General features: G+C 43.9%; 1 protein-coding gene across 3 annotated transcripts in view; it reads left to right on the top strand.

Moving 5' to 3' along the window:
- Positions 1 to 404: 404 nt before the first annotated feature.
- The window catches only part of CCNI (cyclin I), a 44,729-nt gene continuing 23,886 nt past the window's right edge, over positions 405 to 21,247 (top strand). For 2 of the 3 annotated variants that reach the window (XM_015816376.2, XM_015816374.1), the window contains exons 1-2: positions 405 to 558; positions 18,461 to 18,596. In XM_015816376.2, the coding sequence (XP_015671862.1) occupies positions 18,483 to 18,596 (114 nt within the window). In that variant the 5' untranslated portion in view covers positions 405 to 558; positions 18,461 to 18,482. Of the gene's footprint in view, positions 559 to 15,573; positions 15,672 to 18,460; positions 18,597 to 21,247 lie in introns of those variants that run through there. The other variant, XM_015816375.1, reaches the window with a different exon arrangement.

Below are 21,247 nucleotides of genomic sequence, written 5' to 3' on the forward strand. Positions count from 1 at the left end.
CCGCTGCCGGCTCTTCTTTCCCTCCCCTGCTCCCCCCCGGGAAGCGGCTTGCTCTGCGCTCCGCTCTCTCTGTCACTTTTTTTTTTTTTTTTTTTTTGCTTTCCCCCCCTTTTTCCCCTCCCCTCTTTTTTTTTTTCTCCCCCTTTTTTCTTTTTGCTCCCACTTTGCTCGCGCTCCCAGGCGGCGGCAGCGGCGGCGGGAGCTGCAATTGCAAGCCTAGGAAGAGCCGCTGCTTTGCAATTCGGCCGGGGGGGACCCCCTCCCCCACTTCGTCTTTCCCAACCCCCCCCCAAAAGGAATCGCGATCCTTAACTCCCTCCACCCGCCCCAAACGACAACGAAGCGGCCCCCTTCCACCCACACCCCCCATGGCGAAATGAGCCCCCCCGCCGCCGCCGCCTCCTCCTCTCTTTCCCCCGTCTCTAAGATGGAGCAAGCAAGAAACTAACAAAGAAACAAGCCAGCTTCGGCCTTGGTGGGAGCCACGATCATGCCTTTTTAATGGCCCGAATGCCGGCCGGTTGCAGCGGAGATTTTTACAGCTTTGCAGGGGAGAAGGTGAGCATTGCTGGGCATACAAAAAGGCTGTTGTGTTGGGACTTTTTTGGGGGGGGGTGTTTCCAAGTTGGAGCTCTCCGAAACAATTCGCGTAAAGCGGGTCGTTGTTGGCTTTTCTGCCGCGTAACTTCCTTTGTATTGCTTCGCTACCCATAGAAACATTTATTTTAAAAAGAAAATCCCCAACCAATTTGCCTTGGTTTTGCTTAGTTTTTGCAGATGACTGTAATAATACAGGATGTTTTTTGCTCTGCCGAAATGCAATCCGGGGACGCGTCTTTTGCAATTGCTCCGTCTTGACGTTCTCAGCCTTAAATGCACTTTCTGGTTCGGGCCTGTGTTTTGCCCCCTCGGCATCCGGACGCGCCTAGAGGCCGTTTGCAAAACCGTTGATGCATCTATGCCGCCGTTCAGTTTCGGAAGCCTTGGGGGGGTTGGAAGCCTTCCTGCAGGGCCGTGGCTTTTATTTTGCACGAAATAAACCTTCCTTTTTCTGGAAGAAGGAAATAGCAAAATGCACACTGCTTTCCCCATGCCCGGTTGCTTCGGGGGTGTTTTTTGGGGGGGGGGGCGGGGATGCACTTTTAAGCAAGGCTGGGGCTAAAGCTCTCCTTGTGGTGTTGTTGTTTACATAATGCATGCGGGGACCCGGGGAACGTCCTATTGTGTGTGCAAGCACCGAGCTTTGCCATAGAAACGGTCGGCGGGAGGGTTGCAAAAGGTGGCTATTAATCTGGATATTGCTGTTTGCACGGTGGGAAACGGGAAGGCGACGACGGGCCCTGGGAATTTCGGCGATCTTGTTTTGGGGGGGGCGAGGAAAGCAGAGCCCCGACTTGCACACGGGACTTGTAACGGTGCAAAGGTGACTGCAAAGAGGACAGTTGGGTCGTTTCTCTCGAATGTTTTTTTTTTAATTGCATACTCAAGTTTGGCTGCCTGCGATGAGCTCCAGTCCTTTTTGCATCAAGACCATCCGAAAGCTTTCTGTAGAGTTGTGCAGGAGAACAAAAATTCAAATAAGCCTATTTGAATTTTATTTTAAACCCTGTCCTCCTGCTGCTGAGATTCAGTTTTTTTGTTTACGTCCAGCGCGTCTTTCTCTCTTGTCTCTTTTTGTTTCTGTGACGTCACGGACTATCACAATCTTGCAAATGTTCAGAGCTGCATTTGCGCCCCCGTTGCAGCAATTACCCGGGAGGTCCGAACCATGGTTAAATGGTGGTTTTGGTTTGCCTCCCTCCCTCCCCTGCAAAACGAGACCAACGTTGCAAGGCCACCACGGTGGTTTCCAAAACCTTAAACCTTTTGATCAACAGTGGAGCAAAGGACGGTTTGCAAATCGGGGCCACTCCTACTGAAAATGCCCTGTGATAGAAGTTTGACACAGTTTGTGGCACAAGTGGGCAGGCCGAGAGAGGTGTGTCAGGGGCTGGACATGGCAGTGACCACAATCTGCATGGATCTGGGCCAACCGGGAGAGAGATCTTATTGCACTGGTGTGGAGTGACATGCATAAGCCTCGGCCAAATATTAACTAAAAAAAGAAAATCCTGACTGGGCTTGAGGCCTTGTTGCCAAAACTGATCATCGGATGCCAAATGATTATTTAATGTGATGTGCTTGTTTATTTGTGTGGAGTTCAAGGAGAGGGAAAGAGCAAATGAAAGTTTGCCCTGAAGGACCAATTGCACCAATTCTTGCAAACTTCACAGTGGAGAAAAGAGCTGGCACACACACATTACTTTTGAGAGTGGTGTGTTCCTCACAAGAGTAGAAAAATGCCCCAAATCATGTAACATCAGACATCGAATAAAAATTCTCTGTCCCTCTGGATTCACTAGCAACCTCTCCCCTCCCAAAGTTTTTATGGCACTTATTGAATTGAATTCTTTATTGGCCTACTGCAGGGGTCTTCAAACTTGGCCCTTTTATGACTTGTGGACTTCAACTCCCAGAATTCTTCAGCCAGCGTGCCTGGCTGAGGAATTCTGGGAGTTGAAGTCCACAAGTCATAAAAGGGCCAAGTTTGAAGACTCCCGGCCTAGTGTGATTGTACAGATAAGGAATTTGTCTTTAGCGCAGGGGTAGGCAACCTTGGCTCTTTTATGACTCGTGGACTTCAACTCCCAGAATTCCTCAGCCAGCATGGCTCAGCTTGGAAACATCTCCCTTTCTCCTCAGCATGGCTGGCTCAGGAATTCTGGGAGTTGAAGTCCACGGGTCATAAAAGAGCCAAGGTTGCCTACCCCTGCTCTAGCGCATCTCAGTGTACCTTACCTACAACAACAAAGTGATAGGCCATAGATTATTAACCAAAGTTACAATCATTAATCATAAGATACAAACAACAAGTGATAAATTATAAGATACGAATAGGAGACGATAGTAGGAAGGATGAGAAAAGAGGAAGATGGATAATAGCAATACAGCCTACTACATGGGTAAATTTCTTAGGCCTAAGACAGTGATGTGGGAATTAGGTGTTCAGCAGAGTGATGCCAAGGGGGGGAAAACTATTTTTGTGTCTAGTTGTTTTGGCATTCAGTACCCTATAATGACTACGTCCTGAGGGGAGCAGTTGAAACAGATTATATTCCAAGATTGAGGGGTCTATAGATATTTTCTCAGCCCTCTTTCTGGTTCGTGCAGTATACAGTATCCATTGAAGTCTATCTGTCCTGTTTGGTTGCTGTGCCAAACCAAACAGTTATTGAGGTACAAATGACAGACTCATTAATTCCTCTGCAGAACTGTATCAGCAGCTCCTTGGGCAATCTGAGCTTTCTGAGTTAACATAGGAGAAGTTACTTGAAAATGATTGTTGAAATCTCATGCACGTGGTTGGTGACAACATACTAGTATTTGGTGAGGAAACTTAGAAGTCAGCAAAATTTCACATTCCTCCCGGCGACTGGGAGCATCGAAACAAACTGTGCAATATGATCAAAACTGCTGAATAATTTGTGTGGAGCAAGAGAAGAAAAGCGGGTTGTAAGAGAGTGTGTGATTTGTATAGGTGGTCCTCGACTTACAACCATTCATTTAGTGATTGTTTGATGTTACAGTGGCACCAAAAAAGTGACTGATGACCTTTTCTCACACTTATGATCATTGCGGCATCCTACAGTCACAGGATAAAAATAAACTTTGAACGGTCCCTGAACAAACTGTTGTAAGTCAAGGACTACCTGTGTAGTAACACTCCCAATTCTTTAGTATCAGTTTAGAAGTTCTGGCTGTGAAGGTGTCTGTGAAATCAGGCAGAAATATTGTTCAGCCTGTTCTCTCTCTCTGTTCAACCTGAAATACCTCCTGCTGTGTCTCACTACAGCAATCTGCAACCTGTAGGCTAAGGAGCAAAGATCTTTGCTTTGCTTAGGTTTGCTCCAAGATTGTTATTGTCAAATTCTTCTTTCTCCATGTTCTTTCTGGTTTTCAGCAGTTCTGAAAGAATTATATTTTTGGCGTTAGCGTTTGCTATTTTCAAGATAAAGTATATGGTGTTTCGGTGTTTAATCTTGGAGAGAAAACATCCCTGTAGCTCTGCAGTACCTTCCCTCCCTCCCTCCCTCCCTCCCTCCCTTCCTTCCTTCCTTCCTTCCTTCCTTCCTTCCTTCCTTCCTTCCTTCCTTCCTTCCTTCCTTCCTTCCTCCTTCCCGCCCTCCCTCCCTACCTCCAGTAAATATAGATATATGTAAAGAGAGAGGAGAAAAGAAAAACTTAAAAGATTCCCTGTCTCTGGGTATATTGCCAAGTATGAAAATATATCCTGAAGGATTATCCTTTGACCATTTGCTAGGAAGCTGTAAACTTAGATGAGAACAAAATACTTAATCTTTCCAAACATTTACTTACTTATTCATTCTGGCAATTTTTCACTTGCCGCAGCCAAGAGATTCTCAAAGGGTTATAATCAGAATGATAAAATATCAGTGATGCAAGCAAAATTACATAAGAATAAATAATCGTCCCAAATAAAATGACAGGAAAGAAATTGTAAAACAGTGTCAATAGACCACACAAGCAAGTGGTGACATCTGTAATTCAAAAGCCCTCTTAAAGCATTAGGTTTTGAGGAATTTTTTGATGCTGTTGGAAGAAAAGTCTTCATCGTAGGTCAGTCCAAGCCGGGGATAAACAACATAGCGACTGCTTTAGAAAGAAGGTTGCAGTTTATTGAAGAGGAGAGCCAGACAGAAAGATGGGTCTGGCAGAAAAGAGAGAAAAAAAGGGCTGAGCACATGTAGGGAGTGGGTTTTTATACCCTCTGGAGGCTTTTGTTTTGAGTTGTTTCCTGTTCCTGTGGCATGAACTTTGACCTGAGTCTGAGTGTGCTTTTCTGGTATTCTGATGATGATGGGTTAATCCTATTATGTCCCAAAGGTCATATCCTGCTTCCCTGGTGCTGGGGCTAATGACTCCTAGAGTTTGGGTGAGGTATGCAGATTTTAGGTGTCTTTGTCTTCTTAATTTCCTAGCTTCAACCTTCCTGATGGTTTACATCTGCATTTGTACAGAGCTAGCTTCTGCTTGGGGGAGGGAGACCTGGGGCTATTAAGAAAAACTGGACATGCTTTTCTGTCTCTTCAAGATCCTTCTCTGGGGGGCTGACTTCCCACAATGCCTAACAAAATAAGAGCAGATAAGGATATAAACAGGCAGACAATTCCATAGCATTGATGCTACTGCAAAAAAATCAGGATTTGTGGCTAACCCTAGTGCCACCAAAGTGGAGGACCACTAATAATTTTGTACTAGTGATGGAGAGGTCAACATTGCTTGGAAAATTTGGTCCTGTAGACCCTGGAGTTTGCTATTATGGCCAAGTATGTTGTAACCAGGGTAACCTGAACGATGTCTGGGAATTTTCCAATCCCATGTTAAATATTTGCTGAACTGTTAAGGGATAAATGAAGGTCAGACCAATCTGCATTTGCATCTCCACCTAACTCTCCTCTGCTTTCCTCGAATTTGCTAAGTAGCAACTCAGTACAATTCAGTCTTTAAGAAAATGGCCTGTGGTGCTGAGTTATGGATGATAGATCTCTACAATAATTATTCTAGTCTAAATGTAAACCCAGTTCCCTGCTGGTTGCTGGGCAGCTGTGAATCAGCATACAGTGCGACCTGCAGATCAATGCATGTATTTGGGTTTTATTTTGAAACCATTTGGAAATTTGGGCTTTAGTTGAAGACACTTCCATGTGGCTTTTCATAGAAATCTGCTTAAAATATTATTATGCCTCTAACAAACGTTAATGACAACCTAGTTTGTGTTCCTTTCAATATCAAATCTTAAGGATGCAAGGAAGAGTTTTATTTATCTTGCCAATGAAGCATCCTCGTGGCCATGTTGGAACTCCAGAACTCCAGAAGATGGCAGTTGTATTTTCTGATCAGGATTATGTCCTTTCACAGAATCACAGAATTGTCCAGTTGGAAGAAACCTCAAGGAGCATTTAGTTCAACTCTCTGCAGTCTGCAAAAAGCCAGTTAGTTTGTTCTTGAGAGGTGATGTCTAGTTTTACCTTAAGGATCTCCAGAGATGGAGAACCCACAGCTTCCCTGTGTTGGATATCTCTTACATTCAGAAAGCGTTAAATAAAAACTAGATAGCTGGAAGCTATACCCATTATTTCTAGTCTTGGTATCTATGGCAGTGGAAGAGGCTTCCTGACCATCTTCCCTATGGCGCCTATAGTGGGTAGATAACAGATAATAGAATAACAGAGTTGGGAGGAACCTTGGAGGTCTTCTAGTCCAACCCTGTGCTCAGGCAGGAGACCCTACACCAGGGGTCTTCAAACTTGGCCCTTTTATGACTTGTGGACTTCAACTCCCAGAATTCCTCAGCCAGCGTGCCTGGCTGAAGAATTCTGGGAGTTGAAGTCCACAAGTCATGAAAGGGCCAAGTTTGAAGACCCCTGCCCCATACCATTTCTGACAAGTCCCTGTCCGGTCTCTTAAAAGCCTCCTGTGATAGAGCACCACAACTTCTGAAGGCAAAGCCATTCCCCTGATTAATTGTTCTCACTGTCAGGAATTTTTTTCTTAGTTTTAGGTTGAATCTCTCCTTGATTAGTTTATCAATTTACGTATTTATTAGTTAGAGATAGAGCTCTAAGGAAGAACAGTGTTCCCGGGTATGTACAGGTAGTCCTTGACTTATGACTGGTTGCTTAATGGCCGTTAGAGGCTTTTAAGAAGAGACTGGACCACCATTTGTCTGGAATAATCTAGGGCAGGGGTCTTCAAACTTGGCCCTTTTATGACTGGTGGACTTCAACTCCCAGAATTCCTCAGCCAGGCACGCTGGCTGAGGAATTCTGGGAATTGAAGTCCACCAGTCATAAAGGGCCAAGTTTGAAGACCCCTGATCTAGGGTCTTCTGCTTGAGCAAGGGGTCAGACTAGAAGACCTCCAAGGTCCCTTCCCTGTCTATTCTGATTGATTGATTGAACTCTGTTTTGAAGCCAACCATTCTGGTCGTGGCCACATCTCATGGTAGCAAATATCAGTGTTTTAATTTACATATTGTGTAAAAAAAACATGTTTTCTTTTGTCTATCCTGATTCTTCCAAGGTTCAGTGTCATTGGGTGGCATCATCTAAACCAGGGGTAGGCAACCTTGGCTCTTTTGTGACTCATGGACTTCAATTCCCAGAATCCCTGAGCCTAGCCATGCTGAGGGGAAAGGGAGAATTTCCAAGCTGAGCCATGCTGGCTCAGGAATTCTGGGAGTTGAAGTCCATGAGTCATAAAAGAGCCAAGGTTGCCTACCCCTGCTCTAAACTAAGACAAAGGAAGAAGAGATTGAAGAAGAAACTAGTGGAAGAAAGAGGTGCTATGCAAGAAGAGCAGAATTAGCTATAATCCGAGCTTGTAGGGCTTGTTCTTCAGAATCACAGCCCTTGTGGAGAGTATTTTATGCAGCCTCCTCACATAACACTTAGACACACTGTGAACATTTTTCCTCCTCCTCCTCCTCCTCCTCCTCCTCCTCCTCCTCCTCCACCACCACCACCACCACCACCATCACAGGCATTATTGGCTCAAGGAAATGACGGCATAAATCTCTGAGTGAACATTAATATTTTGTGTGGGTGAGGATTTTGTTTTTTATTTCCCCACTGGCAGCTCTGTGTTTAGCATCACATTCACATCCATCCCAGAAATGTGATTAAAACGCTGGATCTCTCAAATTTTACCCAGTCTTTTCTGGTTCAGGTAGTCCTCGCTTTATGACTGATCACCTAGCGACTGTTCAAAGTTACAACAGACTCTTCCAGAAGCTACTTGGGACCCATGTTCCAGGAAGCGAGTGGAGCATGGGTTGTCTCATGGGATGGGGGAGGCCTTGGAGGCTTACCCCACCCCTGAGGCACCCATTGCTTTGCTTAACGACCCCTGTGTTCATTTAATGATTCATTGGCAGGAGCAGATATGGGGAGATCATTAAGGGAGATGCTTCATTTAACAGGCGTTGTGACATGAGATTGTAATGGGCAGGCTCCATTATGGTCGTATCTCGAGGACTACCTGCCAATGTCATTGATTGCATTCTGTTCAAAGTCATGTAGCAGTTTTATTTTGCCTCTGTGTGTGTGTGTGTGTGTGTGTGTTCCAGTTAATCATAGAACCAGTTCTGGAGTTCCAACATGGCCGTGAGGATGCTTCAGCAGTCGTAAGTATGGAAAAAAGGTCGTAAGTCACTTTTTTCAGTGCTGTCATAACTTCGAATGGTCACGAAATGAACTGTTGTAAGTCGAGGACTTCCTGTATTGATCTGCAAGGAAGATTTTCCTTTCCCCTCTCCCTAAAAAGCCTGGGCTGGCTGGGGAATTCTGGGAATTGAAACCCACACACCTTAAAAGTTGTCAAGATTATAATAATAATAAAGTTGGAAGGGACCTGGGAGGTCATCTAGTCCAACCCCCTGCTCAGGCAGGAACACTGAGAAACACTGTCTCAAGGAAAGGCTTTTTACATCTTTTAAGCAAACGCCAGAAGGCATTTTCCAGCTCTCCTTAACATTTGTCCCTCTTGACGTTCTACCACAAAGGCAAATCTAACACAAAGAGGCAGCGGTATTTGGGCCTGTCCTTACAGCAACCAGGAAACTCAATCAAAGAGTCAATACTTTTGATGTAAAATACTTTTTTTTTGCACAGCTTTTATTTTCTTGCCCATAAATGCTGGTTTCATATGGGCAACATCTATTCATACAGAGTACAATCAAAGCTGCTAGTAACTGTATAAACCAACCTAGAGCTAGAAGCATTGTTAGAGTCCCCACACACCCACATCACGGTCTGTTTCTGTTGCTCCCCTCTGGGAGAAGGCTTCAAAGTATTTCTAGCAGGACTACTAGATTCTGCAACAGCTTTGTTCCTTATGCCATCGGCCTTGTAAATTAGCAGGACTCTTTTTTCTCGCCATGTATATGTATACATCTGAACCAGACTGTCTCGTTCCTCTGTGTCATATATGGATGTGTATGTGGGTATATGGTCATGTGGGTATTTGGTCATGTTTGTGTAGTGTATATTGGAGGAAGCTGCCCTTTGAGAACTGAATGCAACGACATTTCATTTTAATATATGCTGACTAGTGTACATTTAAAGTGACAATAAAGTTATTCTATTCTTCTATTCTATTCTCTTTGGTTAAATGACAGTAACCAAATCCATGGCACACCAGGATGCAATATTAAAAATGAGCACATGTTTAGATAGCAAAACAATGCACCAAACGAAACCATTTGCAAAAAGTGCTTTCAGCCAGAATCACGAGGCTAGCTGGCTTTTAAAAATAATTGCAAGCATTAATGAAGATGGCAGATAGCCCCAGTGTAATAGCCAGCAAAACATCTTTGGCATATGAATTGCCCTGGGTCAATTGCCTGGAACTGCCTCTTTTAAAAGACAAAGAACAAGACTTGGTTTTTACTAGCCGAAATAGTGGCCAATAAAAAGCTAAATGGTCCAAGGATCGGAGTTAGTGCTAGGAGCTGGAGAGGTCCATTCAGATCATCAAGTTCAACTGATCAGCGTTAAGAATCCAGATTTAAGCAATATAAACAGACGGTTGTCCAGCTCGTGTTTCAACATTACCAGTGCAGGGTAATCCATAAGCTTTTGGGTCATTAGTTCCACTGTCAATACTTTTATTCTTGGGAAGTCTTTCCTAATATCCCAGCCAAGAAGAATTATGTCAACTATTCTCTTTCAAATGCCGGGAGTAATTTGTGATTTCATTGCCACGTATTAGTTGTCATGTTTGAAAATCAGATACCAGACTGGTATACAGGTAGTCCCCAACTTAACAGCGATTAATTTAGTGACCGTTCAGAGTTACAACAGCGCTGAAAAAAAGGGACTTATAACCATTTCTCACACTTGCAACCGTTGCAGCATCCCCATGGTCACGTGATCAAAATTCAGAGGCTTGGCAAATGACTCGTATTTATGACGGTTCCAGCATCCTGTGGTCATGTGATGATGACCTTTGGCTACGTTCTGACAAGCCAAGTCAATGGGGAAGCCGGATTCACTTCTCAATTGCAGTCTTCAAACTTGACCCTTTTATGACTTGTGGACTTCAGCTCCCAGAATTCCTCAGCCAGGCGTGCCTGGCTGAGGAATTCTGGGAGTTGAAGTCCACAAGTCATAAAAGGGTCAAGTTTGAAGACCCCCGCTCTAACCCAATATTGGCTGGGGGAATTCTGGGAGTTGAAGTCCCTCTTATCTTAAATTTGCCAGGATTGAGAAAATATGTGCTGTAATCACATATTGGCTGTCAGATCAAGCCTTAAATGTTAATCCTGGGGAATGCAAAAGTTTTGGAATTGCTTGCTAATTGAGAAGCAACTCTGCAGCATCTTAAAGAGATGCCCTTTATAGCAAGGCCGTAAGGGGTGAGTCATCTCAGCAAATGGCAGAAATCTACATTTTATGAGCCAATCTAAACAATTGCTTCCTTATTCACAAGGCTGCCGTGACATTGCATTGCAGTAAAGTGGGTGAAGTTAGTTTTGTTTTGCTTCAAATTTAATAAGCATGTTTTTAAAAAAAAAAATAAAAAAATCTCAACATTTATATTTATATTTGGGGGGAGCGGTGACCCTATCTGAAGCCTCTTTGGGCCCAGGCTAATAATGGCATCAGGTTTCTACAGAGGTCAATGAAGCCCCTCTTCGTGACTTTTATTTCTTTTCTTTTTATTATTAAGACTTTTATTAAAATGATCACTATATAAAATACAAGTGAAAATAAAGACGATAGGAAAATGGGAACGGGGAAGAAAGGAGGAAGAGAGATGTAGGTGCAGGGGGAAAGGAAAAAATAGCAGCATTGACTTCCAACTTTCTTCAGTAAAATAGAGAATAAAATTAAAGCCTCGACTTTTTATTTTACCGATTTAACAAATACTAGCCATATTTTAAAATAATAATAGGTTTTTAGAAGATTTCAGAGAGAGGTCTTTCACTAGTGCAGGGGTAGGCAACCTTGGCTCTTTTATGACTTGTGGACTTCAACTCCCAGAATTCCTGAGCCAGCCATGCTGAGGGGAAAGGGAGAGTTTCCAAGCTGAGCCATGCTGGCTCAGGAATTCTGGGAGTTGAAGTCCACGAGTCATAAAAGAGCCAAGGTTGCCTACCCTTGGACTAGAGCAGGGGTAGGCAACCTTGGCTCTTTTATGACTTGTGGACTTCAACTCCCAGAATCCCTGAGCCAGCCATGCTGAGGGGAAAGGGAGAGTTTCCAAGCTGAGCCATGCTGGCTCAGGAATTCTGGGAGTTGAAGTCCACGAGTCATAAAAGAGCCAAGGTTGCCTACCCCTGCACTAGGCCTTTAGGCTTCTAGCTTTATTGGGGGGGGGGGGTCCATCTTGCAGGAGGAATGCTTTCTTTTTAACATTCTTTAAAAGAACCTAAATCTCGCTTATTTCCATTCTTGATTTTAATCTTTTAAATGCCTGGCAATCCACCCAGAGTCTTTTGAGTTTGAGTGAGCTACAGAAAATATGAAATTCAAATAAATCATTAATGAGGCAGGAAATACAAACATTCTGAAGCATAATAGCCTTAAAAGACTTGAAATAATTTAAATAAAGAAAAAATGGTGAAGTTAATGCTGTAAGCTGCCCCAAATCACTTTGAAATGAGCGGGGGGGGGGGGCAAATAAATGTAAGAAAGTAAAAGTCAGTAGAATGGCTGTGACTGCACAGATGAAACCCTACTTCCTTTTAAAATGCAGTGTGTATCCAATACATTTAAAATAGGGAGAGGAGTTTGATCACAACCACTATTTTCACTTTTTGATGCCCCTGAAGAACACCTAAAGAAAAAGGAAGTGTTCACTTTTCACTTAGATGGTCCTGATGATTTACTTAACAGAACAGAATAACAGAGTTAGGAGGGACCTTGGAGGTCTTCTAGTCCAACCCCCTTCTCAGGCAGGAAACCCTATACCATTTCAGACACATAGTTGTCCAATCTCTTCTTTAAAATCTCTGTGTTGGAGCACCCACAACTTCTGGAGGCAAGCCGTTCCACTGATCAGTTGTTCAGACTGTCAGGAAATTTATCCTAGGTTGGATTTCTCCTTTATTAGTTCTCATCCATTGCTTCTTGGTGCTTTGGAGAATAGCTTGACTCCCTCTTCTTTGTGGCAGCCCATGAAATATTGGAACATGGCTATCATGTCATCCCCAGACCTCCTTTTCATTAAACTAGACATATTAAATTCCTGCAGCCTTACATCATATGTTTTAGCCGCCAGTCCCCTAATCATCTTTGTTGCTCTCTTCTGCATTCTATGATTTGTGACCTGGATGTTGGGTTGGACTAGAACAGGGGTCCCCAACTCCCAGTCTGTACTGGGCTGCGGCATGCCAGAAACCGGTCAGCGCAAACAAGCAAAGCCCCATCTGTGGGATGCAGGCAGCACACGAAACCACGCCCCTTCCGGTCCGTAGAAAAACGCCTCTCCACGGAACCGGTCCCTGGTGCTCAAAAGGTTGGGGGTTGCTGGACTAGAAGATCTCTTAAGGTCTCCTCCAGTTCTATGATTCTGTGATCACACTGTCTATGGTGCCTTTGCCAATATTACATCCATTCCTGATATACTTCAAAATCCGCTTGATCACATGGTTGTGGCCGCCATCTTGACTTTTTGAATTACATGCTGCAAATTCTCCTGCTTGGATGCAAAAACAGCCGAGGAGTCTGTCTTTTACAAGGAATGGCCTATTTGCATCCATAACATTTAGAATTTAATCATGATTAAATACAGTCAGTGCGAGGAGACTCCAGTCGGGTGCTTAACAATTTCCTTCCTTATTTCCCTGGTTGTTTACAGCGTGATAGCATTTTTTTTTTACAGGGGTGTTATAAAACCTTTTAAAACAATGAACAGATTTGAGGCGATCTCCAGGGCCCCAGCTGCGTTTAGTGACCGTTCAAAGTTACAGCCGCATTGAAAAAAGTAACTTAAAATAGATCCTCACACTTATGACCGTCGCAGCATCCCCTGGCCATCAACATTCAGGCACTTGACAGCTGGCATCCATCTAGCTAACTACCTATCTATAGTTTTATGCTGCTAATTTCAGTGATGCAGTGACTCTGGGCAGCTTACAATAAAAAGATAAGGCGACGCAAAAGCTAAGACACCATTGGCAGTGTGATCACAGAATTGGAAGGGACCTTAGAGGTTCTCTAGTCCAACCCTGACACCAAAGGCATTAAGAGAAATAGAAACTTTTTTAAAAAACGAGGATGGATGACATAGTGGTGGGGGTCTTCTCTCTATCCCGCCAGCCCCCCCCCCCGGTAGCACACCCTTATTTTCAACGGTTGCAGCTCTCTGGATTATGTGTTCACAATTAACAACCTTCCTATCGTCATTTTCCAAGCTTAAGTTCCCCATCAGATATGATGGCTCCCATGTCTTCATTTTGTTGTGCAAAGTTTGTCCTCATAACAAGCAGGTGTGGATGTGTTGTTAAACCTTCTGTCACTGGAACAGATCTTTCCGTTCCAGCCAAGTTCCAGCCAAAGATGCACCATCTACTCAGAACAAATGCTGCTCTTTGTAAAAAATTAGGAAACGCAATGCATCGGAGAGAGGCCTTCTTCATATCCATCCTTGAGAAGGAAACCTTGATAGAGTTCAGAAGAGTGAAAAATGATCAGACTGTAATCCCAAAGAAACTTATACCAAAGTCTCAGTTCTTGGTGATCTCTCAACAGTGGAAAAATACTGGAATATCCAGAATGAAGGAGAACAGAACGGAATGGAAACGGAATATGACCAACTGACCAAAACAGTTGTCCAATTCTCACCGTGGTACGTTTTATTAGGACGCTCAAGATACTTCCTGATGTGGCCTTTCCAGATAGTTGTTCTTTGTTCACTGTTCTAAACTGAGAATCAATTGTGTAAGGTTCTTCAGAAGTCACACCTTGTTCTTCTTCAAGTTAAGTTAGGACATTTGAAATCTTCAACCAAAGCTCCTCCTCCTCATCTTGCTTTCGGAGAGGACCTCTTATCTTGCATAGTCCTACTCGGTTGGACCTTTGCATCCAAGAAACTCAGGAAGATCTTTTATAGGCTTCCATCTTCCTCCGTGAACTGTTTTTTCCAAGGATCTGAACAAAGATTTGGTCCAGATCTTCACGCCTAGTCACGATTTCTCACAAGTTTTAGGGCTGAAAAAGAAACATATTTCCCGCCTCCCCACTTTTTATTGTGAAGCCATGGAAATGACTGTCTTAAATCTGATGAAAGTTGGTATCTGCTTACAGTGGTACCTCGGTATTCAGCTGCTTTGAAACTAATCAAATTTGGTACTCACTGCATTTTGACGCAAAAATTTTGTCCTGTTACTCATCGTTTGTTTGGTACAAGCTAGAATTTGTTGATGTCAGCTGCCTTGTGACTCACTCTGTTATGCCTTATGGGAAATACTTATTTGGTATTCATAGTTTTTGGTACTTATCGCGCCTCACAGAATCAAGTAACGATGAGTACTGAGGTACCACTGTATATATTTAGTGTCTAGGCCAGGGATAGGCAATTGTTATGGATTTCCATGTTTTTAATGGAGTAAGACCTTTGTTAATGAACATTGCCGTACCATCTATGTTTGGAATTTTTTAGCTTGGGTTTACATTGAAGAAGGAATTCTCTCTGGTAATCTGGGCCCAAGTCATTTTAGGCATTAAAGATAACCCCCAGCTCTTTATATTTTTAAAAAATATATTATTGAATTTACATGCTGCCTTTCTGTTTTTGAAAAGTTCCCAAACTGGCTTGCCGGGTTAAAACAATTCTAATATAAATGAACACATAAACAGGTAGTCGTTTAGTGACCATTGGAAGTTACAGCATCATTGAAAAAAGTGACTTTCAACCGTTTTTCATCCTTACGAACATTTGCAGCATCCCCATGGTCACATGATCAAAATTCAGACACTTGGCAACTCGTTCATATTTATGACCAGGGTCATGTGACCCCCCCTTTTGAACCTTCTGACAAAGTCTGGGGGAAGCCAGATTTACGTAATAACTGTGCTCCTAACTTAGCAACTGCAGTTGATTCATTTAACTGCAGTGATTCATTTAACAACTGTCGCAAGAAAAAGATTGTAAAATGGGACAAAACTCAACACCTGTCTCACTTAGCAACAGAAATTTTGGGGCTCAATTGTCATAAAGTCGTACACGTTTCAGGTTTAAAAATTAAAGCTTGAAAAAAAAAGTCTGCATCCTGGTTAAGGATTATGGGTGTTAAAGTCTCCATCTGGAGGGCCCCGTGTTGAGATGGACTATCAGTGGATAAACTTTACTATCAGTGGATAAACTTTGTGACACTCGTGGGTTTCCCCCTCCCCCTGTGAGTCACTTAGTTTCTCACTCCTGTCTCTGCTTGCATCACCCAAAGTTACTTCCTCTTTCCTCACTGACTTCTGATTACTTCTGACCGGAACAGTAGCAAGAGGGTACATACCAGGATGGCAGTAGAGAAAGAATGGGCACCTCAACAAATGTACGCTTAGTGGTTTGTCTGTAACATGGACCATGACAGTTTACAGAATGTCAAGGTAAGTGGACCAAATGAAATTCAGAATCAGAATAGAGCTGGAAGGGACCTTGGAAGTCTTCTAGTCCAGCCCCCTGCTCAAGCAGAAGACCCTATACTGTTTCAGACAAGTGGCTGTCCAGTCTCTTTTTAAAAACCTCCAGTGATGAAGCACCCACAACGTCCGAAGTCAAGCTGCTGGTTAATTGGCCTCACAGTTAGGAAGTTTCTCCTTAATTCCAGGTTGCTTCTCTCCTTGATTAGTTTCCATCCATTGTGTCTTGTCTTGCCTTCTGGTGCTTTGGAAAATAAGTTGACCCCCTCGTCTTTGTGGCAGCCCCTCAAATACTGGAATACTGCTATCATGTCCCCCCTAGTCCTTCTTTTCTCTAGACTAGCCATACCCCAATTCCTGCAATTATTCTTCATACATCTTAGACTCTAGGCCTTTAATCATCTTAGTTGTGCTTCTCTGCACTTTTTCCAAAGTCTCAACATCTTTGTAATGCGGTGATCAAAACTGGTGGCAGTATTCCAGGTGTGGTCTTCCTATTATATTACTTATTAACCTTTTATTGGAAGTCAGCTGGTCTTTTTTCAAGATCAGATGTGGATATGGTGTTCCCAAACCTTCAACTCTTTGAAAAGAGTGTGGAACAGCCTTCCCCAACCAAGTGCTCAGTTCACGGAGACAGGACATGACATTCAACTTGCAAAACGACGTTGACTTTGGAAGTAGGATCTTTTATTAAACAGGATGGCCAGGCCTGCAAGTGAATAAGATTTTGTTTGGTCGCCCCTGAAAAGATAATAAGTTGGAGATAACTTTGCAATATTCTTTTCATCAAAGCCTTCGGCCTGTAATCTCTCCAGTTTTTTACGTTGCTCTGAAAATATGGAATTGGCTGTTTTTCAGAAAGTTTCATTACAAATTGTTGATGTTGATTTTTTTTTAAAATAGTTTTGGAACAGTTTTTGCTTTAGTTGCCAACTTTCATGGTAGAACGGTTGCTTGTAAACAAGCAGGAAAGTGAAGCCATCTAGATTAAATCTGTCAGGGTCGGACTTTGTCAGCAGCTTGACCAACGAGAAGGTGGCCGGCTTCCAGGCTGATGGGTTTCAGTTTTCAACATTTGGCAGCAGAAATTCCAAGCTTCAGATTCTTTCCCATGGCCTTGTAGCAGCCTCGAAAGTTTTTAGCAAGGTTTGCGGTTAGAGAGGAATACAGACAGTCCTCGACAATTGGGCCCAGAAGTTCCGTTGCTAAGCAAGGCAGCTGTTCAGTGAATTTTGCCCCCTTTTACAACCTTTCTTGCCACCATCGTTAAGTGAATCACTGCAACGGTTAAGTTACTAACACAATTGTTAAAGTGAACCTGACTTTCCAATTGATCACATGACCCCGGGACACCGCAAATTCGGACCCTGTCCGAATTTTGATCACATGACCATGGGGATGGTGCAAAGCTTGTAAGTGTGAAAATCGGTCGTAAGTTGCCTTCTTCAGTGCCGTTGTACCTTTGAATGGTCACTAAATGAGTAATTGTAAGGGGGGGAATTCTTGTGGAGGCAAATGCATCTGGTCTGAATAATAAGTTGGGAATCTGTAGGGATTGTGATTGGAAGAGAGATCTATCTTGACTCTCCAGATAACCTTAAATAGCTTGTTTTACTGGTCCTTTATATTTATATAGGTCCTTTATATTTATATAGAGGCTGGTTTTGCTCATGCGTTTGCTGCTTCTGCAAATTGAGCTTTGCCTGATGCTTGCAGGGCCCCATTCCCAACAATATTGGGCCACGGACTGGGAGTTGAGGGCCCCTGCTTTATACCCAGTAGTCTTCTGTGTTTGGATTTTACAGGGACTTTGGTTACTTGGCCCTTTGGAGAAGCTTACCTGCCATTTCCAATCTCATTGAGGAACCTTGGATAAGCCATTGAGGGAGCAAATCAGAAGAAAATGATTATGGGAGCAGGGAATTAGAATACAGCTGGAAGGGACCTTGGAGGTCTTCTAGTCCAGCCCCCGGCTCAAGCAGGAGAACCTATACCAGTGATGGCGAACCTTTTACAGACCGAGTGCCCAAACTGCAACCTAAAACCCACTTATGCATCGTCAGGTGTCGGCTGGGTGTGGCCCATTGGCTGGGTGTGGCCCATTGGGGGTAGTGTGGCCCATTGGGGGGCGTGGCTGCGGTGGTAACAGCAGACTGGGTGGGACTAAAAAGTTCAATCAATCAATTCCAACTTTGCAAGATCTTTTTTTTACCCGCAAGAAGTTGAAATTGACTGATTGATTGATTGATTATTTTTTTTTTGCACACGGCAGCAGAGGCCTAAAGCGAAAAGGTTTTATAAAACCCAGCTGAAGGCCTAGGACTGGGGCGACGGCGCACGTGCCCACAGAGAGGGCTCTGAGTGCCGCCTCTGGCACCCATGCCATAGGTTCGCCACCAGTGACCTATACCGTCTCAGACAGGTGACTGTCCAGCCTCTTCTTAAAAACCTCCAGCGATGGAGCGCCCACGATTTCTGAAGGCAAAGCCGTTCCACTGGTTGATTGTCCTCACTGTCAGGAAGTTTCCCCTTAAATCCAGGTTGCTTCTCTCTTGGATCAGCTTCCAACCATTGTTTCTCGTTCTTCCCTCTGGTGGAATCCCAGAGTAGTTTTGCTGGGGGCAAAACAAGGTGTTGCAGATTGGAAGTGAAGCTCAAAAAAATCGGGGGGGGGGGGGGGGAAACCTGGTGTGCAAATGTGTGCTACTTTTCACATCGCTCATTGTTTGTTTTGTGCTCTCCTTCATTTGCAGGTAGCTGTATCCAAGGGGTACCATGAAGTTTTCGGGACCCCTGGAGAATCAGAGGTTGTCCATCCTCCTAGAGATGGCAATCTCTAGGGAAGCTCAGATGTGGAAAGTGTACGTGCCCAGAATTCAGCCCAATCAGGTAACGTTCGTCACCTCGTTCGATCACTTTGGTTCAGGGGTGTCAAACTCAATTTCATTGAGGGCCGCATCAGCATTGCGATTGCCCTCGGGGGGGGGCAGGTGGGTGTGGCCAGGGTGGGCACGGCCTACTGGGTGGGCGTGGATGGAGTGGGTGTGACCTGGGTGGGCGTGGCCAGCTCTACATCGTTCGCGTCAAGGGTGCCCGTGGGGGCCTGGGCAGGAGTGGGACAGATCTGAGGGTCTCGGGCAGAAGGGGGTGAGACCGGGGCAAGCGCCAAGGCATGGTCCATTTCTTCATTCCTCACAAAGGGTGACACCTCCCCAGCATGCACCCAGGGGACGGGGTTGACACGGCAGGGGCTGGTTCCTCACTGTTTCTAGATGGCCTTGTGGAGCTAAGACTGAATGCGTTTCAGCATAGATGGCCAGCACAAAATTGTACATTGGCTCCCGGCCGGTCTGGGCCAAGGCCAAGGCAGTGGGAGCCATTCCCTCACTGTTTCCAGGATGGTTTCGTGGGCCGTATGAAACCACTTCGCGGGCCGCATCCGGCCCCCGGACCTTGTGTTTGACATGTCTGCTTTGGTTTGTCAAAATTGCAGAAGACTCTTCCTTCTTCCGAGGAACTGGTTTGATGGGATCCATCCCATCCCTCTGGTGGAACATTGGGCCTATTTGTTTACCAGTTCATGTCCAGGAGCACCTAATCGTTTAATTTTGCTAGTTGAGCAATGTTTTGTTTGGTGAACATCCCGTGGCCTCGGAAGAACATACTGTGCTGTACTACAGCAGCAGTTAAATCATTGTTATTAGAAGCCTGCTTCCCTGTGACAGCTTAGTGGGAATAAACCGGCTTGTTCCTTGAAACAGTTAAGAAATTTCCTGCTGCCTTATGTAGGCTTTTTAACATTGAAGGACATCATCTCTTTGGAATAGCTTTCTTTAAACCCAATGCTGCTGTACATGGGTGGAGTAAACCATATTGAATTGCGTTTTTGTTGTTGTTGTTATATTGCAATTTATTGAGATTTGGGTGAATGCTGCTCAAGAATTATTCCCAGTTGGAATGACCTATAAGCCCAGCAATAAATCAGTAATCTGTGGCTCATCAGAAGGAATGGACTGTGCCTCTCTGCACCATTGTTAGTTGTGCTAGCTTGGAATAACAGGTCTTGTAGTCTAATGCATTGGGAATCACTATCCTCAAAGTCCCACAGGTGCTGTTTTGAAAGCCAACTGGGCTTTCTTTGTTTTGTTTTTAATAATAATAATAATAATAATAATAATAATAATAATAATAATAATAATAATAATAATAATAATAATAATAATAATAATAATAATAATAAAGTTGGAAGGGACCTTGGAGGTCATCTAGTCCAACCCCCTGCTCAGGCAGGAAACCCTATACCATTTCGGACAAATGGCTGTCCAGTTTCTTCTTAAAAACCTCCAGTGTTGGAGCATTCACCGCTTCTGGAGGCAGGTTGTTCCACTGGTTAATTGTTGTAACTGTCAGGAAGTTTCTTGAAGACATTTTTCTTCTCATCCAAGAAGCTTCTTCAGTTCTGACAGAAGGGTGGAGAATGGAAGGATTTATATTCCTTGCAGTCATCTGATTGCTAGTACTCTTTCATAAGATATAAGATAAGATAAGATGATAAGATAAGATAAGATAACCTTTGTCATTTTTATACTGTGGGCACAATGGCATACATCAAAAATGAAATTTAGTTGCCTGCTCTCAAAGTGAATACGTACATGACAGACACCTAAACATACTATATACAATATATATATAGACCCACACCCCTACAGATACCTAACAAATATTAAACAGTGTCCCATCTTGAATATATAATGGAAGGAGGAAGCTTGAGAGTTCACAAGTTTAATGCTGTATGGAATGAAACTATGGCTGAATCTGGATGTTCTGCTTCGGATACCACGAAGCCCCCTCCTCCCCGAAGGTAACAAGGAAAACAGGTCGTGAAGAGGATGTGTAGCGTCCCAGATAATCTTACGGATCCTGCTCAAGCAACGCTTCTGTTCCATGTCCTGGATGGGAGGGAGGGAACTGCCAATGATCTTTTCGGCCGTCCTCGCCACTCTCTGCACCACCTTCTTGTCTTGGAGATCATCTAGTCCAACCCCCTGCTCAGGCGGGAAACCCTATACCATTTCGGACAAATGGCTGTCCAGTCTCTTAAAAACTTCCAGTGTTGGAGCATTCACCGCTTTTGGAGGCAGGTTGTTCCACTGGTTAATTGTTCTAACTGTCAGGAAGTTTCTCCTTAGTTCTAGGCTGCTTTTCTCCTTGATTAGTTTCCATCCATTGCTTCTTGTCCTGCCTTCAGGCGCTTTGGAAGGTAGGTTGACCCCCTCTTCTTTGTGACAGGCCCTCAAATATTGGAAGACTGCTATCATGTCCCCCCTCGTCCTTCTCTTCATTAAGCTAGACATCCCCAATTCCAGCAGCCGTTCCTTATATGCTTTAGCCTCCAATCCCCTAATCAGCACTTCCTGATTAATATCAGCACTTCCTGATTAAAATAGAATTCTACTATGTATTTATCCAGCAGTTGTGGGTAGTTGAGCTGGTGGAAGGCATATTACTCACCACAACCTCATTCAGATGATCCCTCTCCA

This window comes from Protobothrops mucrosquamatus, unplaced genomic scaffold (genome assembly GCF_001527695.2).
Source record: "Protobothrops mucrosquamatus isolate PMUCROS unplaced genomic scaffold, P.Mucros_1.0 scaffold440, whole genome shotgun sequence".
Classification (NCBI taxonomy): domain Eukaryota; kingdom Metazoa; phylum Chordata; class Lepidosauria; order Squamata; family Viperidae; genus Protobothrops; species Protobothrops mucrosquamatus.